Raw genomic sequence first — 27,077 nt, 5'->3', positions numbered from 1 at the left:
GCATCTGGTGGATGTTGATCCCTCAAGAGCCACACTTGCAGGACACAAGTGAACTGAGTCTTGAAGTCCCATGGTTCACCATACGTATATTCTGAAGGAATGGCACACTTCCCACATGCTCTGCCTTGGATGAGGAAGACTGGGGCAGAAAGTTAGGCAATATAGTCTCCTGGCTCTTGTGGATGGCGGAGTTTGCTTTGCAAAGGAGTGTCACATCAGGGCAAAGTACTACCCTTTTTGTCCCTAGCCACAGATGAAAAATTGATCAGCAGTTTGTCATGGCAACTCTTATACTGGGAGGTGCAATGAGAGGTTTTTATTACTTATGTAAAGCCAGTGGGAAGAGCCAGCCTATGTCCTCCTACTGGGGGAGAAGAAGGGGAGGTTGTGAATCAGTGCTGTTAGCCAAGAGGCAGATCTGTACTGGTGGCAAGACAAATCTGTACCTCTTCTCAAAGTGATCCCTCGTCCCTGGCTAGGAGTGCTAGGGTAAGGGGACAGAGTAGGACTAACTCTGAATTGCTGATTTCCCTCCAGAACTGAAAGGCTGTGGGGCAGCAAAAGGGACCCTGCTGCCCAGTTGGTATGCCTTAAAGTCTGAAAAGGGAACTTCACAATCCAGGGGAATAAAACCCTTTCCTCCTGCTGGCTGGCTGAGAACACACGTCTTTCATGGGTAATTCTGAGATGAATTGAAGTGACCACTCCAATAAAACGTGGTGGCAGGACAGCAGTGTGAGAAGGCATGTCCTGTTACAAGAACAACTGGTTTTTATATGCTGACTCTCCCATTTAAGGAAGAATCAAACCAGCTTAAAATCACCTTCCCCTCCCCACAACAGACACCCTGTGAGGTAGGTGGGGCTGAGAGAGTTCTGAGAGAACTGTGACTAGCCCAAGGTCACCCAGCTGGCTTTATGTGTAGGAGCGAGAAAACCAACCCGGTTCACCAGATTAGCCTCTGCCACTCATGTGGAGGAGTGGGGAATCAAACCCAGTTCTCCAGATGAGAGTCCACTGCTCCAAACCACTGCTCTTAACCACTACACCACGCTGGCTCTCAACAACAGCTAAACTTCTGCAGCACACTAGAGTCTCCGGACGTCTGGGCTCGGGTGATTTGACCTCTTTTGCATTTGCTTCTCTAGGTGTCGAATGAACCTGGCAATCGTTACAATATCCAGTTAATAAATGCCCTGGTGCTGTATGTAGGCACCCAGGCTATTGCGCACATTCACAACAAAGGCAGCACCCCCTCCATGAGCACCATCACCCACTCGGCTCACATGGACATCTTCCAGAATCTGGCTGTGGACCTGGACACAGAAGGTAAAAATGGAAGCTGTGATTGTCCGCCAAACAAGCAGTTAGATTGCTGTCTGTGGGCATGGGAGGCCTTCAGCTTTCAGTGCTGGGTCCCAAAACTGCTGCATCGGAAGATGCCAGGACTCTATACCCCCTCGTGACATTTCCTTTGTGTTAGACTTTCTAAGTCTTCCTTTCGCCCAGCCACCTGCGTCTCCCCGTGGCTGTCTGTTCTGCACAAGTTTCATCTCATGTGGCCTACCAGGTTTCCCCTCCCCCTCCTTTATTCCTGTCTTTTAAAGGTCTCCTGGCCATCTGTCCCATGTTGTCTTCTCTTTCCCCCAGTTCTGTCTGACTCTGTGTTTCAGCTGCATTGGGGAAACTTGTGCGTTGAGAGGCGGAATATAAATATACTAAATAAAAGTTAAATACATTTATTATTATGGGCTTCAGGGACTGGCAAACAATGTCAGTCACTGGGATCCCACTGTAGTATCCTACCGGCATAATCTGTGAGTTCTAATGCCATATCCATAATTTTCTAAAATACTGAAGCCCAGTCAAAATTATATTCTTAAACAATTTCATTGGGGTTGAGCCTACTGCTCTTCTGAGCAAAGTTTGAATCAACATGTTTTGATGGATACATCAATCAATTTAACTACTTCCAAGAGATTAAGTAGGGAAAGATTAAATCATTGGTTCACTCAACCCATCTTGCATTGAATGTAGACAGTAAGCAGTCTGTTGCTTCTCTTTCATTAAATGGAGTCAGGTAGAGGTGGAACTAGGTGGAAGTATTGGCCTTGTCAGCTTTGGCTCTAAAAGTCTGAATGCCTTGCTTAGCTGGTGGTTAACAGAAATACTCTGTTCTAGGTCGGTACCTCTTCTTGAATGCAATTGCCAATCAGTTACGGTACCCAAACAGTCATACGCACTATTTCAGCTGTACCATGCTTTACTTATTTGCGGAAGCCAACACCGAAGCTATTCAAGAACAGATCACCAGGTAAGAGTAGTCTAAATCTCTTGACCTGCTTCTTGTTCGTGCTGAGTTCTCTCAGATAGTAGACAGGGTGGTAACCCTATTTCTGGGGTGTACAGTTTCTGTTCAAACACTGCAGGTGTAGCTCTGGATTGCCCCCATCCCTGCACATAGGGGTATTTACTTGTGAGAGGGAAGGCTGTACTTACTAGAACTCTGCTGCTTGATGCATAGCTTCATATGTGCAAGAGATTTTAGAGGAGACTTGTATGGAAGGGCATTCAGGCATGTGAACTCTCCCTGGCAGACTGAAATGATAGTCCAGGGATATGGCAGATGGTAGCAAACTACGTCCAAAGTCTGGGAAGTTCTGGATGGGGTTTTGTTCTGGGCTACCAAGGAATTTGCAAGAGCTAGGCAAGGGTGCTGGTTTTTTAGAAGCAGGCACAGAGTGGTGAGCTGCAGTACTGCAGTCAAAAGCTCTGCTCACGACCTGAGTTCAACCCCAACAGAAGTCGGTTTCGGGTAGCCGGCTCAAGGTTGACTCAGCCTTCCAGCCTTCCGAGGTCGGTAAAATGAGTACCCAGCTTGCTGGGTACAAAGTGTAGATGACTGGGGAAGGCACTAGCAAACCACCTCGTAAACAAAGTCTGCCTAGTAAACGTCAGGATGTGATGTCAACCCACAGGCCAGGAATTACCCAGTGCTTGCACAGGGGGCTACCTTTACCTTTTAGCATCCACAAAAACCTCTTTTTCCTACAGGGGTGCTGCTTTTTGTTTTATTGGGGGGTTTCCAGAAGCAGGTCCTGCTGGCTTGTGCCTTTGGTCTTACCCTAGGCAATTTCCCACATGTCATCTCTTTTTCCTCTTTTGTGTTTCTTTTATAGAGTTCTCTTAGAACGACTGATTGTAAATAGGCCTCACCCGTGGGGTCTGCTAATTACCTTTATTGAGCTGATTAAAAACCCAGCATTTAAATTCTGGAACCATGAGTTTGTTCATTGTGCTCCAGAAATTGAAAAGTGAGTAATCAAAACCACCAATCTTTTTTTTTTAAAGCGTATGGGGTGTTGGGGGGGTGTTCAGGATGTTGCTTCTGGGTTGTCTTGAAATGAAGTCTCTGTCCTTGCGGTAGGCTGTTCCAGTCCGTGGCACAGTGCTGCATGGGGCAAAAGCAGGCACAGCAAGTGATGGAAGGAACCGGTGCTAGTTAAGAGGAAGCGGATGCTGAGTCGGAAGCAGGCCACCCTGGAGGTCTCCATCCCGTCAAGCTGGCAGAAGAATGCGTGTGGGTCTTCCCAGAGCTTGGAGGCCACGCCCCCTCCTCCCCTTTCTTGTTGGGCTTACATCACAGATCCGTGTGTGAGAAGTCTCCTCCTGTGTGGGCATGTTCCAAAGTTTAAAACCAGTTTTTGACTTTTGGCCAAAATACAGAATATGCTGTGAATATAATTTTTGAACTATTGTAAATACACAGAACAGAAATATTTGTCTGGACTTCGGGTGTGTGCAAGTTTTGTTTCAAGAGAGGCACAGCCCCTAGTGCCTGGCCAGCTTATTAAGGAAGCGGTGGCTGCTCATGCCAAGCTTTTCTCAAGGGCAGATCTGCTTGTCCCAATGTTCCCAGACTCCCAAAGAATATGGAAAAGCCAGTTTAAATATTATGTAACTTATTTTTTCTTGTGGATGGGGGGGACCTATAAATCACAAAGTTGTGAAAGGAAAAAAATGTGGATGTGTTGGAGCACAGGATTCTATGAAATATTGGGGGGGAGAGTTTAGGGTCCAGCGGGGTACTTACCCTTTATCACATGCTGACAGCAAGATGCGTGGAAGTTGGAGGACTCCTTCTTTCGGCTGGCAGAGATACACCTCGGGCCCTTGGTGAGAGGGCTGGTTATTTTAGCAGGAGAACCAGACAAGGCCTGTAGATTTTCTTGACACTTGTAAATTTTGGGATAGGGAGGGTATGAGATTCTATTAACTACTCTCCTTTGGCCACAAAGTTTGAGTTTGTAAAAAGAACAAAAAGGACCAATACAGCCCATTTTGTAAGGATTTTGAATGTTTTGTAAATGTATTGGTCCATGTGTTGTATTTTGTAGCCTTTCTAGTTCTCTTGGGCTTTAGTTCTCCCACTTCTTGTATGTATGCATACTGTAGTTAAACATTAAAGTCATGACCTGCAGCAAGTGTCCTTGTTCTCTCACCTGGCTCAGTTAGGATGCTGGTAAATAGTCCTCACTGCTATTCAGGAAGGCCCGGACTTCTGTTGCCTTAGGTAGATCTCGTTCTGTTTGTGTCTAGTATTGTTACCATTAAAGTAAGACTGAAATCTTATGACGATAAGACTGAGACACCAGTGAAATGATAGGAAATCTCTTTCCCGCTCTGAGAAGAGGGCATCTTGAAAAGCTCGGGTGATTCTCGTCTGTTGCTTGGGGAGGCAGGATGTAAAACTTTGAACTTCCAGTCTGGTGATGGCATCTAGCAGAGTTGCTGCTGCTGTTTTATATATTTTTTCCTTCCTAGTTCTCTATCTAAACCTCTCTTGGCTAACTCTATCCTTATCTGTCCCTCTGTGACTTTCCTTTCCTTGTTAATCTTACTTAGCCCCTTTTCTGTCTCTTCTCCTTCTCCGGAGAAAATAGTTAAGAAACGTTTCAAAACGGCCACCACTCCTACCCCACAGAGAGCACACGCCGGTTTCCTCTATGACGGCGACCACGATTCAGCTCTTCACCCTGTCAGGAGTGAAGGAGAGCTGTCAGACAATCGATTCAGCGAGCGGATGGAGCTGGATCGAGCAGAGACGGGAGAAAAAGAGGCCAAGAAGCTGCGGTTTGTGCCGGCCGGCAAAAAGAGCAGGAAGCAAAAGCGCACGCTTGGAAAAGCTAGCGCCCCGGTCCCTGGCGGCTCCTGCACCATCCAGCTGACCAAAAGGGAGCGATCCTCCGTCCCTGCAGGTGGCAAGGGCACTGAGGACAAGGTTTCTCCCCACAGCGACGAAACTAAGTCGCTTACTCACAAGGCCTCTCAGATGATTTCTACAGCCATGCATGAACAATTGCAGGCTATTAAAGAGCTGCTGTTTTCCAAACCTCCACCGGGGGCAAATGCTTCCCGGGTTCAGTCTCCCAGTCACTCCCAGGTCTCTGCTGATTCTGCTTATGAGTCTCCCTGCTGCAGCCATATGCCCCAGGGAAGACCTTTGCCCACTAAGGTGGAAAGAAAATCCTCCTTCACTGTACCAGATAATCACAGCATGGAGGATTGTGCCTCCCTTGATCTGGACTCCGGGGAGGAAGACAGGGAAGGAGGAGAATTTGTCTCTGATGAGGAGACTCTTTTGGCAGAAGAGCAGCATCCTAGGCTGTTCTCTCCAGATTAATTTCAGTCTCTGCTGGCAAAGGCCCTTTTTGCCCTAGACCTTTCAGATGGGACAGCCTCCTCTACTGAGACAAAATCTAATGAGACAAACACTAGTGAGCCAAAACCCAAGGCCAGCAGAAAGGGAAAGGAGGAGTATTTCCTTCTATAAGATTCCCACAGTCTAAAGGTCCCTCTGCCAGAACACTTCAAAAGAGTTATTAAGGCGGAGTGGGAAAGCCCAACTTCAAATAGACAATTTCCCCCTAGTACTAGGAAATTGTATGAGCTGTCTCCTTATGCAATGGCCCTCTTAAAGTTACCCGTGGTAGATGCCCCTGTGGCATCCCTACAATCTAATGAGCTGGTCACGGAGGACAGAATGGGTTTCATCCGTGACCAGCAGGATAAAAAGGCAGAGTTCCAATCCCGTAAGGTCCAGGAGGTCTCTGCACTGGTCATTCAGGATAACACTACAGTGGCAATTATGGCTAGGGCGTCTATAGTTTGGATCAAGAAGTTAATGCAATTACTCCCAAATCCAGACAAGAGGGTAGCAGAGGGTTTGTCCAGATTGCTCAAAGCCGCCTCCTTCCTAGCTGATGCCTCTCTAGATGCACTGACTTTTTCAGCTCGTGCCACAGCCTCTTAACACTGTCATCAGAAGAGCGCTCTGGATAAGGTTTTGGTAAGATAGCTTCAGATCCAAGGCCATGTTACTGTCTTATCCCTGCCCAGGATAAGGAAAAAGTTTCTGACGGTGAGGGCTGTTCGATGGTGGAATGCACTGCCTCGGAGGGTGGTGGAGTCACCGTCTTTGGAGGTCTTTAAGCAGAGGCTTAATGGCCATCTGTTAGGAGTGCTTTGATTGTGGGATCCTGCATGGTGGGGGAAGGGTTGGGGTCACTGGGGATGTGGGGGGGTGGGTCCTTCCAAATATGATTCTAAGGAGACAAGTTCTTTGGAGAAAGATTGGACCACGTGCTAAAGGATTCTAAGGACAAAAATCGTATAATGCTCAAGAACAACAAAAGGGACAGCAGGTACTCTCAACCCTTTCAGTCCTTTCGTTCCTCACACGCTGCCCAGGTTCCGCAATAATCAGACGCTCTTCGTGGAGCTCCAGAGGATCCTTCAACTGTTTTGGGAGAGGCGGAAGAACCAATCAACAGTTCTTCCACTCTGAAGAGCAGGACAAGCCCAATAAAGCTTCCAAGCAATTATGCCAAGGCTCCTCTGGTGGGAGGTCGTCTACAACAGTTTGCCTCCAAATGGCTTCTTTCCCAGAGTGACACCTGGGTCCTACAAATTGTCCAGCTAGGCTACTTGATAGAATTCGCCCAAATTCCTTGAGATCGCTTTGTGCCATCGCTGGGAAAAGCATGTGAGAACAATGAATGCCATAGAACACCTTTCAATCGGAGCAGTCAAGCCGGTTCCTGCTCAAGAGGTCGCAAAAGGCATTTATTCCACCTTCTTCACGGTCCCAAAGAGATCAGGGGACTGGAGAGCCATCTTAGATCTCAAGGAGCTGACCAATCCATCTGTCCCATCGCAGATTTCTCCGGTTCGCTTACATTAACTTTCATTACCAGTCCAAGGCCCTCCCATTCGGTTGGTCTCCGCCCCCAGGGTCTTCACGAAGACCATGATCACTGTCGTGGCAAGTCTAAGAAAGGAGGGAATACAACTTCATCCCTTAGATGATATCTTCGTGTGTGCACCATCCCCAGTTGGCAAGAGCTCACACGGCCAGCATCATCTCAGTACTTCAAGAGCACAGCTATCTGATAAACGAGGCAAAGAGCCACCTCAAGCCACGCCAAAGACTCCAACACTTAGGTGTTGTCATAGACTCTACCATCAACTCCCTCTTTCTTCCAGAAGAAAAAGCAAAAAGGCTGTCCACGCTGGCCAAGGCCACTGCAACAAAGGTAAAAATCATGGCAATGGTGTGCCTACAGGGTCTAATGATCTCCTGTCTCCCAGCTGTACCCTGGGACGGATTTCACACAAGGCCCCCACACAGTGGCTTCTAAAGCCCTACCAAATGCTGATTACCCACAAAGTGGACAACTATCTCTCTGTCCTCCAAGGTAAGAAGTCTGCTGTGGTGGTCCAAGCCACAAAAACTCACCAGAGGCCTTCCGTACCTGCACAAAGACCCTCTACAGGTATTCACCGATGCTTCCATCGAAGGCTGGGGGGCCACGGTAGAAGGTCTCTATGTCCAGGGTCTATGGGATCAGGAAGAAAGGGACTTGCATATCAATCTCCTGGAACTGCACGCCGTACAGCTAGCTCTTCTTCACTTGTATCATCTTCTGAAAGACCGTCATGTCCTCATCAGAACGGAAAACATCAACTCGAAAGCTCACATCAACAGACAAGGGGAATCCAAGTCTTCCTCCCTTCACCTGGAAATGGAAAAGATTCTATCCTGGGCGGAAATCATCTTCTAACAGTCAATGCGAAACTCATTCAGGGTTCCTTGAACCTGCTGGCAGATTGGCTCAGCCAGCATGCGGTGAATGAGGGGGAATGGTCTCTCAGTCCTCAGATATTCCAGATGCTGACGCAGAGATTCAAAGTTCCACAAGTAGACCTGTTTGCCTTACATCGGAACTACCAACTCCCAAGATTCTTCTCCCGCTATTACCATCCGCAGGCCGAAAAGACGGACACCCTTCTGGTACCATGGCCTCTAGGGACCCTTTATGCCTCCCCCCCCTCCCCATTCTTCCAAAGGTCATCAGGAAGATTAGGGAGAAGGCATCTGTGATGCTGGTGGCCCCGGATTGGCCACTTTGCCCATGGTATCCAGCCCTAGTGGAGATGTCTCAACAACCACCGTAGCGCCTACCTGTGTCAAAGGATCTGCTTCTACAGGGACCACTCAGACATCCGGATCCAGGTTGGCTCAAGCTGACCGCCTGGAGATTGAACGGAGCAGGTTAATGGCGCTAGGCCTTACTCCTGAAGTTACCAATACCATCCTGGCAGCCAGACATCCCTCCACCAGAATATATAATCATACATGGAAAACCTTCGTCATGTGGTGTAAGAGGAAGTCAGCAGATCCCCTGTCTCTCTACCTGTCTTGACTTTTCTTCAAGATGGAGTTCAGCAGAACCTTAAAGCAGAACACCCTCCGCAAGCGTCAGCTATTGCCACTATCGTTCCATCACTGGAAGGTTTCTCCTTAGCCAGCCACCCTCAGGTTCACGCCTTCCTTAAAGGAGTTGCCCAGTCCAGTCCACCCGTCATACACCATTTTCCTACATGGCGCCTCAACCTGGTACACTCACACCTGGTACTTACAAAACCTCCATTTGAACCAGAGGCAGGTTCCAATTTGCTTGCTCAGAATGAAAGCTCTGTTCTTAATAGCCATCACCTCCGCACATAGTGTCCGAGCTCAGGGCCTTGTCCATCAACAAAGGGCTATGCATCTTCTATCCAGACAAAGTTGTACTGCGCCCTGACCCCACCTTCATTTCTAAGGTGAACTCTCTTTTTCACAGGTCCCAAGAACTAAATCTTCCTTCTTTCTGTCCTCATCCTACCCATCCTAAAGAAAAGGAGAGGCATACCCTCATCACCATAACCGCCCCAAACAAGGGCCGCAAAATGTCTCGCCAGGATCAGCACCATCATTCGCCAGTGCATCGTGGAAGCCTATAGGGCCAGCGGGCACTCCGTTCCACCTGTTTGCAGTGCGGCTGCCTCGGCGGCCTTCAATAATCAAGTCTCTCCTGAAGAGATATGCAAAGTTGCCACTTGGGCTTCGGTCTCTACCTTCTCGAAGCACTACAGAATCAGCTCGCTATCAGCAACCGATGCCAAGTTCGGACGGCGAGTTTTGGAGCACGTGGCACTGAATGATGATGACTAATTCCCTCCTTTTTTCTGAGGCTCTTGGACATCCCGAGCTTTTCAAGATGCCCTCTTCTCAGAGCAGGAATGGGACCTTGACCACTTACCGAGAAGGTCCTTTCCGCTCTGAGTTAGATGGGCATCTTGCCCTCCCTAAGTCTGGTCATCGGTTCCCTTTACCTCAGTTTTTTTTTTTTTAAAGTTAAGTAGGCAGGGTTATTTGTCTCCCTGTGTGTTGTTGGTGTTTATGTACTCTTCTTCCTGTTATGTTCATGTTATAGTTGGTCTCTGAGCGTTTGTTCAGGGTTATTCCCTAGGTTCTACTTGTTCACGAGACCGGGTTCCCCGCTAGTTTGTTGAAGTAAACTGGAAGGATCAGGGGATTCATGTCACCAGACAGGAAGTTCAAAGTTTTACATCCTGCCTCCCCAAGCAATGGACGAGAATCACCCGAGCATTTCAAGATGCCCATCTAACTCAGAACAGAAAGGACCTTCTCGGTAAGTGGTCAAGGTCCCATTCCCAGTTCTCTGCAAGAAAAAAACAATCTAGAACTGCCTTTGCCAGAAGAACTGGGCTTTGAGCTCCTGAGCTGCTTGTGTTCTGAGCTCAAAACAGTCCTCATAGGGTGCACATAAAACAAGGAGGCCCTTGGTCTGTGAAGAACTGAAACCAAATCCTGGGCCAAATAGCTGGCCTGTTGGTTATCAATCCAGAAGTAACAGACAAGATATTAAACCAACCAGACTCACCAGCAAGGCCACTTGATGTGTGCTTGTCTTGCAGTACTGGCTGGTTATGTAGGACTTGGTTCTCTTTTTTCTTGAAAAACAGGTATTATTTTGGGGGAGAGGAGTGGACAACACTGAAGCCCTTGCCTCCAAAAAAAATCCTGCAAGACCTGGCAAAGTTAAATCCCTGCTAGAATATAAAACCTTAAAAGTCTTGCCTTTTTATTTTAAAAAAATCTTTTTTAAGAACAGAAAACACATCTTTGTATCTCAGGAGTACAAATCTACAGTGAGGACTGGTCAGAGTAGCTTAGTTGTACATTGAAACCATCATAATGTGAATACTATTACTCAGCATTTCTCAAAGATGCATATTATATATGTTTGCTATGTGCATGCCGTCCTTTGAATAGTTTGAAGACATTCCAGAAGCAAGACCCACATCTTTGGCCCACTGGAAGCAAGATATTGGAAATGGCCTCTCAATTGCACCCCTTGTATCTTGGTATATTTCCTTTACAAGTTTCAATGATAGAAGTGTTTGCTAGTTGGCTGCAATATCTTTTCCTGATCTCATCTTCAAAGTCTTGCTTCAAAACCTATTTGTACATTGGCTGGTACATATTTGGAGGTGTTTATAAGTTCCAACTTTCACACTTGAAAGGCAAAAGATGCTGAAAGGCAAAAGATCTAGTCTATCCAGTGCCAGTGGCACCCCCCACCCCAATCTCTGAACCTGATCCTTGAAGTGCGACTCCATCCAGAACTGGCTGGATCCCAACTCTTCCAACTGGTGTGGTCCACAATTGCCTCGCTCTTATCTGGATTAAGTTTCAGTTTATTGATGCTCATCCAGCCACCTGTGACTGCAAGAAGCTCTGTTACAGCCTCCACACTAAATAGTAAGTATGTGTACCACAACCTACTCAAGTGTCTTGCCCCAAATGGGAATAATAGCAACTGGTCTAAAGCAGTTCAATTCACCAGTTAAAAAAGGGCAGCTAGAGGTCCTTTTGCTTTGCTACTATGAACTTACTAGCTCAAGTAACTGGTGCAAAATTTTCTTTTGTCCATAACGCACTTGCAGGGCAAACCGTTCCCGGCAGCTCAGTTTTGAAAAGGCCTGTTGGTCACTGAGCATTTCTTCCTCTGCTTTCAAATCAGAGCTGTATGCCTGCAGAGTTAGCAGTGTGGCATCAAAGAGCAGTTTCTTCCAAGATGCCTTGAATGTTGGTATCATGGAGAGTGTCAAGTCAGTGTTCCCATTCTCGCCCATTTTGTCTGCCCAGTCCTCTTGCTCTTTGAATTCTTTGAACTCCTCTGCAGACATACCCAACACCTAAATCCGAAGAAAGTTGGAATTACTGATGGCCCTTCAGTTAAAATGCATACTCACCGCTGTCTTTACCACTGAGGTAGCTGATCAAGTAGGCTGTGTGGTTCATGAAAAGTTATGCTACAGATTAGTCTCTAAGGTGGAGTGGGAGGGTACCTGATGGTGCAATCTTGCCAAGTTAAGTGCGCTTGTGCAGTTTGCCAAGGGAAAGAAGGCCAACCATCTTGTAGCACCTAGCATCTATATGCTATTTCCCAAGTTTGCCCCCATCTGCGGATATCTAGATCTGTGGATTGGGGCCACACCCAAAATAGATTTTTCTACTACCTTGGGGGACCCCCTGGGTTTGTGGAGAAATCTAAAATGATAAAAAAAATGCACTGGGGGAGTTTATGTTCCCCCCAAATTAAAGCATTGTCTGCGCATATGCAGACAACACATTTACCCCTGAGAGTCCTGATGGCCGTTGCTGCTGCTGCAGTGGTACCTAGCAGCCCAGCGGCTGCTTTGGTGGTGTGTGTGTGTGTGGGGAGTCTCAACAAGCCCACATGAAGCAGCTCTGGGTGATCTGCCAAGAGCAGCCATGGGGGGAAGCATTGGTATGGGGGATAGATAGATAAAGTGATGAGGTGGGGTGGCAGAAAGAGCTGACGAGGGGGCAGAAAGAAAGAAGGAGTCATGGGCAAAAAGTGATAGGCATGGGGGAGAGTAAAAGAAGGGGCGGCATGATGGAAAAAGAAAGAGGCAGAGAAGTAGGGGGAGGAAACAAAGGTAGGGAGAATTCCCCCTCCCCACACGTTTCTTGCAGGTCTGCACTTGTATCATCCACCTATCTAATAGTGACATGTGCCCCCCTTCTGCGGATACCTAAATCTGTGGATCAGGGCCACACCAACACTGAACAGATTTTTTTCTGCAAACTTGAGGCACTCCCCAGGTTTGCAGAAAAATCTGAAATGTTAAAAAACTATATTGGGGGTTTAAATTCTCCCCAAATTAAAAAAAAAAAAAAAAAAAAAGCACTGTCTGCCCTCTGCAAGCTAAAAGAAGCCTGATAGCACAATATTCCATTCCTTTGACAATTATCTGCTGTTCACTGCCTCAATATTCCATTCCTTTGACAATTATCTGCTGTTCACTGCCTCAGATCAGCCTGCTAGCAGAAAGCAAGAGTGTTAAATGTCGCCCTTCAAGCCAAGTACTCCGCCACCAGACAAAGCAGTCTATCAGAGCGCTCACCTTCAACGCCATGGACAACTCCTCTCCGGTCAAGACCTTTTCCCAGCCAATCACAAAGGCTCCTTCCTCACCCACCATCTCCATCTGACAAAGAAGATCCCACTGGTCCAATACCAGCTGCTTCTCTGCATCTGTTTTTGTAACTGGGTGGAGGAAACCGAGACAAAAAGAAATAGTGTAGTTCGAGCATGCAAGCATTTCTTCTCCTCAATGAAAAGTGAATTTCTTCCCAGTGCAAAGTATCAACTGCATGGGATTTGAAATGACATTGAGGGACCAACCTTTTTCTTAACTGGGAAGCATGACCACAGACACACACAGGTCCATGTGGCTGATGGGTGTGGCAGCCTGCTCTGGGGCATACATTTGCAGTAGAAACCATACTCTAATGCAAAGCCATGAGCGAGAGAGAGAGATCTGCTCAAAAATCCACCTCCCAGGTTGCCAAATAACGGACCTTCTGATCATGCCGTCACTTGCCTTGCAGAGCGGCTTTGTACAGCGTCAACATCTGGATGTCAGCAGCATCATCCCTGTTGCCAGGATACGGTTCAGCAAAGCCATACATATGGAGGAGCTGCCAACTGGCCATCTCCCCATACGTGTTGAACACCTCTTGGCCTTTGCGGATGGGCTGAACCACTACCATTTTCAAGCATTCCTGCAGAGGAAACACAGGCAAAGATCGCTAGTTGCAACCCAGTGAGAGGATAAGCAACTAGTTTCTACTTGCTCCCATGGGCTGTAAGCCTTGGCAGGCCACTTGCCTGTGGACAAGGAGCCTTTGAAAACTTCAACAGATAAAGCTTCTTACTCCCCAAAGAGAAAAAGTTCATTGGCCATTTCAGCAAATTAAGAAAATGCTTACTGTTGAATGCTTTTAATACCAGGCTGGACTAGCACCTTCCAGATGAAAGAGGATGGCCAGCCACCCAAGAGGTAGTTTGTAGAATGATTTGACTTAAAAAAAAAAACAGAGTTGACTAGGAATGCGCCTGTCTCTGAGATCCAGGAGGGTGATCTGAGGAGACATTACTGAGCTAGGTGGACTCATGCTTTTGACTGTTTAGCTTGGAGAGAAGGCGGTTAAGGGGAGACATGATAGAGGTCTATAAAATTATGCATGGTATGGGAGAGTGGACAGGGAGAAGCTTTTCTCCCTCATAATACTAGAACGTGGGGTCATCTGCTGAAGCTGGAGGGTAAGAGATTCAAAACAGATAAAAGGAAGTATTTCTTCACACAACACATAATTAAATTGTGGAACTCCCTATCCCAGGTTGTGGTGATGGCTGCCAACTTGGAAGGCTTTGAGAGGGGAGTGGACTGCCAACTTGGAATGCTTTGAGAGGGGAGTGGACATGTTCATTGAGGAGAGGGGTATTCATGGCTACTAGTAAAAATAGATACTAGTCATGATGCATACCTATTCTCTCCAGGATCAGAGGAGCATGCCTAATATATTAGGTGCTGTGGAACACAGGCAGGATAATGCTGCTGCAGTTGTCTTTTTTGTGGGCTTCCTAGAGGCACCTAGTTGGCTGCTGTGTGAACAGACTGCTGGACTTGATGGGCCTTGGTCAGATCTAGCATGGCTTTTCTTATGTTCTTATGACTTCATTTAAGTTTAGCTCTCAGCCTTAAACTGCAGCGCTGTTTGTGCCTGGACGGAGGAGGGAGAGCACAATGACTCTGGTCAGGATTGTGGCCAGAAGGGGGTCTCAGCCAGATGGCTCTTTTGCAGCTTTCTGCCGGCTACCCCCCCACACACACAACACGCACACCAGCATACCTAATGGCTGCAGGCTCCAATTTGGCCCACAGTTCATATTTAAAAGGAAGCAGCTGCACGTGCACTGAGCTAGGTGGGCTTGTGATCTTGACTCCACATAATGCAACTTCCTACGCACAGGATAGCCAGAGGAACAGCAGTCTGCTCAGTCCAAGCAGGGCCTTCTTCCCCGCCCTGTTATCTCAGAGTTAGTTCCATACGACTCCCTGCTAAGCAGCAGGTTTTCAGGCATCTCACTGACCCTGGTTGGGGCGGGTGTCATGCATTGGCACAAGCCCCCACCCTATAGTAGCTGAGATGTAAGTGGGGACTTACAATGTTGGGAGCATCAGCTTGAACAGAGAACCTGGACAGGAAGTGTCTGGAGCTCAAGCAAGAGAAAGCTAAAGGCTGAAAGCTGTCCACCAGCTCGCTAGCCCCCAGTGTTGAATTTTCTGAGGTTTTTTAGCCAACCATTCAAAAGATAATCTCATAGCAAAATGGAATGTCACCTATGCGATCTGCAGAACAGAGACCCCCAATTAAAATAAAAAAGCACTGGGCTCAAAGGTTGGCTCCATCCTGGAGAGCCAGGGACAGAGGCCTCTGTTTCCCCAGCAGATTAACCAACAAGGGCCTCCCAGATGTTCGAAGAATTATCTGTCTTCCAAGATGAGACAGAAACTGGTCCAAACTGCAAATTACAATTACTATGTGATTGCCACGGGGACCTGTAGAGAACACCAGCTGTGAATTCCCTGTGGGAACTCACTTCAGAAGCACTGTGGGGGGCCTAAGGACCAGGTCTGTGGGAAGGGGGGAGGATGGGCTGCTGCCTCCCCCAGCGTGCACCATTTTCCCAACTCAAAGCAACCTGGAGAGACAAATAACGCCCAGCACTACTCTGGGTTGAGAAAGTGGTGTGCGGGTGGCCCCTCCTCCCCCTATGCTGCAGCCCCAATCCAAACTGGGCCCCTGCATCACTTCCACTTCTGTGGAACCCACAGCTGGCACCCTTCTGCACATCCCCATGGCGTCCACATTGTAGATATCATTCCAATGGCCACCATGCATCAGCAACCACAAGGAGGCTCCCAGCTGGCCAAAGGGCAGGAGGAAGAGAAACGGCAAGTGGTCCAGACCAGAAGCAGCTCAAACACAGACACTTGTGCCTGCACTGGGGAAAAGCCCTTATACTTTGAGAGTTCTCATTGCACAGCGAGATCTAAAAAGCTGGAGGATGTAGAAACATTCATAACAGGGCCCAACTGGATTTATGCACTGTATGCTCTGCTCACCGGGGAATATTCCAAGTTGGCATTGTGATTGGCCACATGATTCAAAAGGTCTGCCACGGGCACCATTACAGGAGGGTTGGGCTCATCTTCCGCATCCTCCTCCAAAGGCTCCTGGAAACTGGATGGAGAATAAAATGAACAGATGCCAGAACGGAGCACAGCCACACTGGGGGGAGGGGAGGAGCAGGTAGGAAACAGCTGTCTGTTATTTTTCCAGTTCTCAGTTGTGCAAGTTCTGAAGTCACAAACAAGACCAGCTGAGAACTGCAAGGAAACTCAGGGACTACAAGCTTTAACTTTCAAAAAGGAATGGGCAATGATTCTTGGCCCTGACCTGGATGGCTCAGGCTAGCTTGATCTTGTCAGATCTCACAAACTGAGAAGGGTTGCTCCTGGTTAGTACTTCAATGGCAGACCGCTGAGGAAGTCCAGGGTTTGTATGCAGACAATGGTAAACCACCTCTATTCATCTCTTGTCTTGAAATCCTACCGAGGCACTATAAGTCAGCTTCAAGTTGATCTCCTTTCCACCATTAATGATTCATTGTCATGTCTTCCATGCAGTCCCGCATGGGACTGTGCAGGCCGGCACAGAAGACACTCGATGAACAGCAGCTACAGGTAAGTGCAACTCTTAAGGCTCACAAGAAATGGGGGGGGGGGAACAACCTGAAATTTCACCTTCCAGGATTCTCCCAAGTTCTCAAGGACTTCAGGAGGCTAATCCCGCCACCCCTTAACTGATGTTCAGCTATCAACATTCTGTACCTCCTGAACATAATTAATCCTCGTCAGGCCAATATGCTCCTCCCCCACCCTCTTGTTAAATCACTCTTCTCTGAGGAGTCCCCCTACCCTACATCACAACATGTAGAAGCCACTACCAAGTCTGTGGGTGGCCCAGTTATACCAATTGGCACAAACCACCAAATTTACTATTAGATAACAGTAGTTTAAAAATGGATGCTCCACCTCTTAGACAAAGGTTTTCAAAGCAGTTTCCACAGAAAAACCACATTTATAAAAATCAAGAGCAGTCATGGTTGCCCAAACTCCCAAGAAGGTACATTTGGTGTGTGCTAACAACTTCTTTACTCAACAAGTAGTGCTGGCTGCTGACACAGACTGCTTTAAAAGGGGTTTAGACAGATTCATGGAGCAGAGGTCCATTAATGGCTACTAGCTTTGATGAATGAAGTGAACCTCTTACTGAGAAGAGTTGATTTTTGTATACCCAATTTTCTCTAAGTCTCAAACCGGTTTACAATCTCTTTCCCTTCCTCTCCCCACAACAGACACCTTGTGAGGTAGGTGGGGCTCAGAGTTCTGAGAGAACTGTGATTAGCCCAAGGTCACCCAGAAGGCTCCATGTGTAGGAGTGGGGAAACCAACACGGTTCACCAGATTAGAGTCCGCCACTCATGGAGGAGAGGGGAATCAAACCTTGGTATGCTTAAACTGGAAAACAGGTCTCCCCAATTCCAGATGCTGGGCCTTCTCATCCCCCTACCTATCCTACAGCAATTAAGGGGGGCTGTTATTGCAGTGAGAATACTTATGCCCCCCTCCCATCTACTCTGGGGACCTTCTGGTAAAGAAGTGGGATATAAACTTAAGGAGTACATGAAAGACAATTGAAAGAAGGGAGGATGGTGCATCACTTTGATCCTCTGCAGACTGCCTGCTGTTGCCCTCCTACTCACCTGTAGGCCATGACAAATGCCACCAGCTTCTTGTACAGCTCCAGTGTGTGCACCTTGGGGTTGAAGATTTCTGGATGGGCCTTCAGGAAGGGCAGGATGACAGAGGAATATTCTGTCTGGATATTGGCCAGGTCTTTGTCCACAGCTTCTGAGACCCCCGTACCCTGTAGAAGCCTCCGCCGCTCTTCCTCACTCCTGTAGAAAATAGCAAGCAGGAAGTAGCGTTTCCTTTTCTGAATAGCCAGCACTGGTATTAATGTGATGGTTACTGTGTAGGACTGACCACCAAGATGGTTATTCTCCCAATTGCCCTCTTTGTGTCCCCTCAAGCCAATCTGGTTTTCCTAGTTTCAGAGAATGCATGATCTGGTTACTCTGTACATCCTCTCCACAAGTACAACTCCTCTTCCAGCACCTTGTTCCTGTAACTTTTCCTTGTAAAAAGGAGCCTGCTTAGTTTTCACTCTCATGTGACATCTCCCTAGACATTACATCTGGGAATACTTCTTTTATTACACACTGCAGGATTGTGCACAAAATGTGAAGTGCTGACACAAACCCACCTGAGAATAGTTTCAGAGGGTAGCCTTGTTGGTCTGCAGTAGAACAGTTGGTTTCTAAGGTGCTACTGGACTCAAATCTAACAAGATTTTGGGGGTATAAGCTTTCACGAGTCAAAGCTCCATTAATCAGATACAAATTGGGATGCCGATCTCCAAGTCCTAATATCGCAGTCAGAAGGTGGGTGTCCCTGCAGTCCTGAGTTCCTTCTTTGCAACATAGTTTTCTGTCCCCAAACATTTCCCCTCTGCTCTAATCAAGCTGATTACAACATGCATTGTACCTTTGCATCCTGAGTTCCTTCCTTACAACACCCCTCCCACCTTCTGATTGGGATACAAAGACTCAGATCGCCATCTCCACTTGTATCTGACAAAGGAACAAAAAAAAGTGGGGGACAAAAGGCACGAAGATTGCAGACTTGGTGGGACGTGGAGGTGTTGCTCAGCACAGAAACACTCAACCATGTCCATTCCATGCCACTCCTTCCTGTGCTTTTGACAGGTTACAAAACATACAGCCATTTGGTCTAGAAGTATCTTTTCTTAGAGATGCCATCTTCTGCCCTAGACACAATCTGCACTGTTTGCCACCCAGAGCTGGATGTTGATAGAACACAACCATTACACCATAGCCTCTTACCAGAACATAGGATGATCCAGACCACTAAAGTCGTGCCACAAGGAAAAGTAAGGCCCCCAGTAAGAGTTACTGATTGTGGATTCGTGAAGAAGAGCAATCAGGAGGGGGACCCAGCCGGACTGACTTTCCAAGGAGGCTTGTTCTGTTGAGGAGAGCAAAGGAATACCAGAAGCCTTTTCTTCTTCAAGGAACAAGACACCAGTAACCACCACCTGTAAACTAAGATTAGCTGAGTAAATGCATCCTTTGTGCTTTGTTCTGGTAGCAGAACTGGGGGCATGTAAGCTTTTCAGAGGGCCGGGGAATTCACAGAGCCCGCCGCTAATTTGTAAACATTAACGTGTATACAAAGGGAACTGCAGCTGTTCAGCAACCAAAAAGGGGCAGAATTGGACACGAGAATGCACAATGGCCCCAGCTTGGTTCCCTCACCAACTCTACACTTGCCTGGCTTCAGGTTCCCCATGTCCCACATGTTTCTGGTACCTTTCTCCAAAAGGGAAGACAAGGAGCTTGTATGTTGTGAAAGGAGTGCATTTCTTGGGACAGTGAAAAGGACTTCTCCAGCTTGAAGGTCCTCTCTGGCTATCAAGCCATAATCAGTCACTGTGCCTTCTCTGCTCACACAGACCTGTACCAGAAGCAAAATACACTTACATGGAGAGGAATCACTGGCTCCCAATATCCCGAAAGCTAGTTTAGCTACACCCTGTTAAGTACAAGTTTCTAGAAACATTTAACACAGATTAGTTAACCATTAACAGGCTACCCATTCACAAGCCAGGAGGCTGAAGAGTGGAACAACTCTTTTCACCCACAGAGATTTCAGTCCATGTTAGTAGTTGCACAAGTACTTGAAGGGCTGTCATAAAGAGGATGTTGCCGAGTGGTTTTCCGTTGCCCCAGAGGGTCGGACCAGAACCAACGGGTTGAAATCAAGAGTTTCCGTCTAGACCACTGGTTCCCAACCAGGGGTCCGTGGACCCCCAGGGGTCCGCGAGAGCTAAATTAAGGTCCACGAAACAAAGTTATAAACCCATAATAAATTAATATTTTCAAATAAAAGTTCTCTATTATAAAAATATATATTCAAATATTATTCTAAGCTTAATGTTTAACTAACAGTTATGATTCAAGTTTATTTTCAAATTGTCGGAATTTTTATTTTGAACCTTGGGGTCCCTGCACCGAACAAAAAAGTCCTTGTGGTCCCTGGTCAAAAAAAGGTTGGGAACCACTGGTCTAGACATTAGGAAGAATTTTCTAACAGGGCAGTTTTTCTTCAGCACCTGGAGGTTGGCAACCCGACCCGAGAGCAGGCCCAAAGTTCTCCCTCCGCGCTACCCGCACGACAGCCCCGGGAGGTGGAGGAGGCTTTGAACCGGACTCCCCGGTCCTAGTCCTTGAAGGCCAGGACGGGGCCGACCTCTTCCGGCGAACAGGGGGAGGCCGAAGCCGCCGCCGCCTGGCTCCCTCCCTCCCTTCCTCCCTCAGGCCGCGGCCCACAGGACGGCGAGAGGCTGCTTCGCGAGGAGCAGGCCCACTCCGTGGCGCGAGGCTCCCCCCCCCGCTCCGGAAGCCGCCCAAGCCGGCCGGAAGCGGCTTCCGGCGAGGGGCTTGTCGAGGGGGGAGGGGCGGCGCGGCCCCCTCAGGAGGCCGGGGGTGAGGAGGGAGAAAGGCCGCGCGGCCTACCTTGGGGCTCAGCACCAGGCCGGCGTCGCCGCACCACTCGAGGAAGGCGGCCAGGGCGCCGGGGCCGGGCTCGCGGCGGACCCGCTTGGCCGCGCTCGCCATGCCGGGGACCTCCCCGTCCCCCTCGCGCAGTTCCGCAGGTGCGCATGCGCTCCCGGCGGAGCGCTTCCCGTCGCCGCGCGTTCCGCAGATGCCGGGAGTGGGTGGGTGGGGGAGGCGCGCGATTTCCCGCACGGGCTGAGGCAGCCGCGAGGAAAGTGCGGATGTTTCCGCTCCTGCGCTGCCTCCGAGCGACCTCCGCACACTAGGATGGCCAGGTCCCTCTCCACCACCGGCGGAGAGGGGCGGAGCCTGAGGAGGGCGGGGTTTGGGGAGGGACTTCAGTGCCGTAGAGTCCAATGGCCAAAGCGGCCTTGTTCTCCGGGGGGGAACTGATCTCCATCGGCTGGAGATCAGTTGTAATAGCAGGAGATCTCCAGCTAGTACCTGGAGGTTACTATGTAAAGTGGCTCAAAAAAATGAAATGATAACAAAACAAAAATGTCTCTTAGTACAAGAATTATATTAATTCAAAAACCAACCAAATAAATTGGAAACGTGTTACATCACGCAGATAGCCTCGCAGGGCTTAAGGCAAAGCCGTATAAAGCCTTGAAACAAATTAAGGCCTTCGTTTAATTTGTTTCAAGGCTTTATATGGCTTTGCCTTAAGCCCTGCGAGGCTATCTGCGTGATTTAACACGTTTCCAATTTATTTGGTTGGTTTTTGAATTAATAATATAATATAACATAATTAATATAATTCTTGTACTAAGACATTTTTGTTTTGTTCTCATTTCATTTTTTGAGCCACGTGCTGCCTCTTTACATAGTTGCCACTGTTTTCAGCATAGGTTCTTCTTCTCTCTTCTAGTACCTGGAGGTTGGCAACCCTATCGCACACACCGGCTGCAACGGAATGCTAAGGCTGGCTTGACCATCAAGCCCCTCCACCCCAGCTTTTCTGTCGAGGCAGCAAAAAGACTCTAAATAGCAAGAAAGGCGGTAAGAAGAGGAGAAAAGGGCACAAAGTGGCGAGGGTTTGGAATCTCACAGCAATCTTCGTCAGTCTGCATGTTCAGTTAAAAAGCTGGGCAGGGAGGAAGAGAAAAAATTGTAATGCAAGTATTCCAGGTGAGTGGATACATTCTTGAGTGTAACTTATTACACATCCAGGAAGCTTGCTATTTGTTGTTGGTGTTGGTTGTCTTTCCTTCCTATTGAAAGTAAATAGTCAGCAACAGACTTGGACTGGAGAGTGGCCACCTTCTTGCTGACTCACAAGTAATTCCACTTAAGACTGCAGCTTCAACCCAGTTTACATGTGGAGGGTTAGACTGTAAGGGGGCAATCATAAATGTGCAAGGATTAACACAAGTCCTGATAAGCTAACCGGATTTCCACAGAAGCAGAGTTCAGTCATTGCAGGCGAAGAAGTGGCTCCATGCCCTGAAAACTACTTCTGAAGGAATCCAATCCAGTTAGCCTTTCAGGTGCCACAGGCCTCGAGTGTCTTTTTCCTATCCCAGCCTCACATAGCAACTCCCCTCCCAATGTGTTTGCAGCACCACCCCATCATGAAGAATTTAAATTCCCAACGTGCCCTGTAACTGTCATTCCAAACGTGGTGACATTCCTGGCTCACAAGGGGGCAGGAGTTCTCGCTCTCCCAAAATCTGTGCAGTAGTTCCCAAAAACTGGTTTAATGCCAAGTAAATACACCTAGGAGCCCTGTGGCGCAGAACGGTAAGCTGCAGTCCTGCAGTCAAAAGCTCTGCTCATGACCAGAGTTCGATCCCGACGGAAGTCAGTTTCAGGTAGCCAGCTCAAGGTTGACTCAGCCTTCCATCCTTCCGAGGTTGGTAAAACGAGCTACCCATCTTGATGGGGGTAAAGTGTGGAGATGACTGGGGAAGGCAATGGCAAACCACCCCGTAAACATAGTCTGCCTAGGAAACGTCAGGATGTGATGTCACCCCCACAGGTCAGTAATGACCCGGTGCTTGCACAGGGGACTACCTTTATATATACATCGTCCAGGGGTCGCTGCGCTCCTGCTACAAGACACCCCTATCCCACTCCGGAGCATTTTCTTCAGCATTTTCCACATCCTGAGCTGCTGGTTTCAGAAAGCGAACGCAGGCCTATTGGGCCTTAGTTGACACTGCGACCTGGAGACTCAAAGAAGGGTTTGAGGAGACCCACCAGGAAGAGTGGCCCGCTTCCTTCTGCTGTTGTCGCTGGAAGCCTCCTTAGCGGGTTTTCTGCCCAGAATTTCGGGGAGGAGCAGTGGTCTGGATGTACTTTTAATGCTGGCAGAGTCAAGAAAGACTAAGAACAGAAAACAACTGAAGAAGTTAGTTATTCATACAAAACGGCTTGGGAGCCTCTGAAGGATAGTGTCCATCTTGTTGTCCGGAATGGACTCTTTGTTCTTGGACTGATTTTGTTTCATTATGGACCATTGACTTTTGAATTATTACTGAGTATAGATATTAAGCCATAAATAGATATACAAAGATTGTTACTAGATGGGATCAGATAACACAGTCAATTGTTCATAGAGATTGTATATAGGTTATGGTTCATGTGCATTAAGGGAATCACACAGATGTTTGTAAATGTTTTAATATATGCAGTTTTGCTGAATATAGAAATTTGAAATATATGCATTGTTGTTGAATTTTGAAGTATTGTGACCATACTATGTAAATTTATGGAGAGTGATTAACACAGCAGAGGTGCACAACCTGATTTAAAGTGTAGATAAAGCTTTATTCAGGTCCAGAAGAAGAAAATGCAGCTGCAGCTCAAACAGGTATTAATGCACCTTTTACGTAATGTTTCGGAAAGTGCGGCTTGACAAGTCTGACCAAGTTATGGAATCCTACCATGAATGTGCCATTGTGGTTCAGTGGTAGAGCATTTGCTTGGCATGCAGAAGGTCCCAGGTTCAATCCCCGGCATCTCCAGTTAAAGGGACTAGGCAAGTAGGGGATGTGAAAGACCTCTGCCTGAGACCCTGGAAAACTGCTGCTGGTCTGAGTAGACAATGCTGACTGATGGACCAAGGGTCTGATTCAGTAGAAGGCAGCTTCATGTGTACATGTGTGTATCAGCAATGTCATGCTAATGACTTTGTAAAATAAGCTGCAGTTTCCACTCCAGAGAAGGTCTGCTTGATTTTAACATCTTTATTAAGTTTTAACACAATAATCCTTTCCACATCAATAGGGTTTGTTTTGGGGTTTGTTTGTTTTTTGCCTTGTCATACATTTTGTAATTGTTTGTAGATATTGTGGTATCATTGCAACTAGGGAGTGTTTACAACCATCATGCACAAAACCATTACATTTCACCTCACAGAGAAAAAAAATCCACTGAGTTCAACCTTAACCAGGAAATTGTAAAAATAAAAACCCAACAGCCCCCCAAAAAACAATAATAGCTAGATCACCTTCAAGTGTGAAACTGCACATCAGTTGCCAAATGCTACAATAAAAGGGAAAAAAGACCAAGATAAATATTATATATAGGTATTTATATATCTCATCTGAAAGAACACACCAAGAAAAAAATTGCAGCAATATCTACAGTAAAAAGGAGTTCTAACAGCGTTCAAACATTCATATTTAAAGTTTAGAGATGAGCACACAAAATGACAGCATCTGGGATTAGAAGATAAACCACACAAGAATGCCTAATCTGGTAATAGTACTATCAAGCCATTTCAATGGGCATGGTGTGTGTGTTTATGTGAACATGTGTGCCTCTATGAACCCACTGGCAGTAGGCGGTCAGACAGGCACACAGTCTTCTGAGGTGCATAAAAGACATCATCAGCAGTTTAACACTGCAATTTTCCTTCCTGCTCTTAGATCCCAACTTCCTTCCAGCTGTTGGCGTGTGTGTAAACCCAGCTGGGTGGTGGAGACACAGTTGTTGGGCTTTATTTTCAAAAAAAACAAAGGATGAGTGTCACAGCAGTTAGGATGCACTAGAAGACATCAACAACATTGATTTTGCGCCTTTGGGAGAGGCTGATGCACATCAAGAGCACGCCAAAAGTGTGGAACGGCACAGGGGGGAAAAAAATCCTAGGAAGCCCTTTCTTACTTCTTGTAAACAGAATATGTCACCACAGCCATGTGGCATCTATGAAGAGAACCGTTTCTCCAAACACATCAATTGTGCCCAGATTATTCTGGGAAGGGGAAGCAGAAAGAAAATGTTGGGCAAATCCTCGCTACCTCCCAAAATCCTCCTGAGAAAGAGGGTTTGCACTCCGGAAAGTATTTTCATCTGTGCACGGTTTGCAATAATTGAGTTCTGTAGCCCAGGGGTCTTTTGGAAAGAGGTCTCTGGGAGAAATGGGGGAATGTCAAGACACGGCCACTCTTGGGGCTGGAAGGGGACTGTCTGGAAGCCATCTGTCTAGACTACTCGGTCCATTGTATCCATCTCAATGCCTGGTGCCACCAGTAATCTTAAGTGATGCCCTGCACCAAGGTGGGCTCATCTTTCTTCCAGTCACACAAGACAAGGTGTCAGCAATGTTTTACTGCACTGGAGCTGAAGGAATTGCTGTCAATACCAGCTGTCCACTTCTGTTACTGGGTGATACTAGCCACTACCTATAGAGCAATAAGGTTAAAAGAGGGAGGGAAGGCAGCATGGTATGGGCCGATCTCGGAAGCTAAGCAGGGTCGGTACTTGGGAGATCACCAAGGAAGACTCTGCAGAGGATTGCAGTGGCAAACCACCTCTGCTTCTCATTTGCCTTGAAAGCCCCTTGCTGGGGGCGCCAAAAGTTGGCTGCGACTTGACACTTTACACACGCAAGGTTAAAAGGTATCCGTGCTTGTAAACACACTGGCACCGGTAGTTATTTCAAATACATACATCTGGAGTGAATTTGTGATTCTTTGCAGGAGGGGGGCAGATTTTCTTAGCAGCAGGCACATTACAAAGTACAATCAATCACCGGCAGATGAAAGAAATGCGACACTAGACAGTGACTTTAAAAGTGAGGATCCTGCATCATGCAGGCAACCAGCTGCTTCCTGTGAAGCCCGTTTGCCATGATTTAAAAGTACCAGACGACAAAGAAAACATATTAATGCACTTCCTTAGTGCTCTTTCTGATTAAGGGCTACCTTCAGTGGCCAATGTCACCAAAAACGATAAGATTGCAAATAAGATTCTGAACCATAATATCGTAAATGACCATTAATGCATTTCCTTTTCCTTCATGATGATATTGCAGTTAATGTAAACGATGGCTATAAATGAACAGCACACATGATGCACGAACGTGGGTGAGGAGTCTTGTGAGGGATTCCATCAGAGCAGTACTGAAAGTGAGGAATATAAGGAATTCTATCAAGGAAGAATGTGCAAGCTGACTTGGGCCCTGCCTGTACAGGCAGGCTTCTTGAACTTCAGGGGCTGTGCTAAACAGACATAAATTAGGAATTGCAACTGCATAGCTAAGGGAGTTCTGACTCATATGCTAACCAATTCTTGGCTAGACTGGTGGGCTTTGAATGAACGGATGGGAGACCAGCCAAGCTTTCCCTCATTTCGACTGAAGATCTTTCCCCAAGCTGCCTTTTTAAGCTAGGCCTGCAGAGTTCCCTCAAGCCAGAGTGGGAGCTTCCTATCAGCTTGGCTGAGAGATTGCATCCCCCCTCCCCCCAGAAAACAGAGACTGTCTACGTGTACAATTATTCTGTAAAACGTACAAGGTCTGGTTTTGCCCATCCTTAGGAGGAAGTGGCACACTCTCAGCCCTGACCCTGGCTGGTATTTGGATGGGAGACCTCCAAGGAATACCAGGGTTGTGATGCAGAGGCAGGCAATGGCAAGCCACCTCCCAACGTCTCATGCCTTGAAAACCTTATTGGATCACCATAACTCAGCTGCAACTTGATGGCAAAACAAAGAAAAAGGAAGAGCCCCTTAAAACCTACAGTACCCAATGGAAAAAGTAGACTGACAATCCTCTCCCTTGGTTTGAATGGATGACACGAAAAGCTCTCGTGCAGGGGTACTGCCCTGTAGGGCAGTCATTTTCAACACAGATGTTCAGAGAAGTCAATAGGCAACTCTGTGGTTGCTTTGTGGGGGGTTGTCCCCTTCCTGATCAAGGCAAGCATTTGTCTACCCAACAGGCTGCCAGGGTCAGGTTCCTGCGTGGGAGATGCTGGGCTATGACATCCAAAGGGCAGCTTGGCTCTTCTACAGATGCATACCCTAATCTGAATTTGGGACCCCTGCCCCTTCTACCATGGGGAAAGAGCTCCGTCACCCCCAGATTAGAAGAGGAGGCTGAGGAGGAGGACAGCATCCCAGCCCCACAGGGCTGGCTGCCAATTAAAAACGCTCTTGAAATGGAAAATGGAAGCAACTATGCTTGCTGGGACAGAGGGGAGCCCATCTCCTGCAGACCCTAAGAACAAGTGGCGCCTCTCCAAGGCAGGCCAAGAAGCTTCCTAGCCACAAGTGCAAATTCAAAGCACAACCTAA

At 47.5% G+C, this 27,077-nt stretch overlaps 2 protein-coding genes across 9 annotated transcripts in view; one reads left to right on the top strand and one right to left on the bottom strand.

Annotated features, from left to right (window-relative positions):
* The window catches only part of CNOT1 (CCR4-NOT transcription complex subunit 1), a 106,641-nt gene extending 102,161 nt beyond the window's left edge, over positions 1–4,480 (top strand). For 5 of the 8 annotated variants that reach the window (XM_056862947.1, XM_056862944.1, XM_056862940.1 and 2 more), the window contains 4 exons: positions 1,149–1,329; positions 2,182–2,314; positions 3,180–3,314; positions 3,410–4,480. In XM_056862947.1, the coding sequence (XP_056718925.1) occupies positions 1,149–1,329; positions 2,182–2,314; positions 3,180–3,314; positions 3,410–3,506 (546 nt within the window). In that variant the 3' untranslated portion in view covers positions 3,507–4,480. The remainder of the gene's footprint in view (positions 1–1,148; positions 1,330–2,181; positions 2,315–3,179; positions 3,315–3,409) is intronic. The other 3 variants (XM_056862946.1, XM_056862945.1, XM_056862941.1) reach the window with 1 other exon arrangement.
* A 6,798-nt stretch (positions 4,481–11,278) lies between these two features.
* SETD6 (SET domain containing 6, protein lysine methyltransferase) lies at positions 11,279–20,612 on the bottom strand. Its single transcript, XM_056862691.1, has 8 exons — positions 20,511–20,612; positions 19,305–19,449; positions 18,819–18,960; positions 17,616–17,810; positions 15,913–16,030; positions 13,324–13,504; positions 12,844–12,986; positions 11,279–11,607 (listed from the first exon to the last, which is right to left on the bottom strand). Exons 1-8 carry the CDS (start codon positions 20,610–20,612, stop codon positions 11,293–11,295), a joined length of 1,341 nt encoding a protein of 446 aa, XP_056718669.1. The 3' UTR covers positions 11,279–11,292.
* Between the last annotated feature and the right edge of the window lie 6,465 nt (positions 20,613–27,077).

The sequence above is a fragment of the Euleptes europaea genome, chromosome 17 (assembly GCF_029931775.1).
Source record: "Euleptes europaea isolate rEulEur1 chromosome 17, rEulEur1.hap1, whole genome shotgun sequence".
Classification (NCBI taxonomy): domain Eukaryota; kingdom Metazoa; phylum Chordata; class Lepidosauria; order Squamata; family Sphaerodactylidae; genus Euleptes; species Euleptes europaea.
Note: the sequence above shows the minus strand (reverse complement) of the source record. Positions and strands in the feature narration are given on the sequence as shown.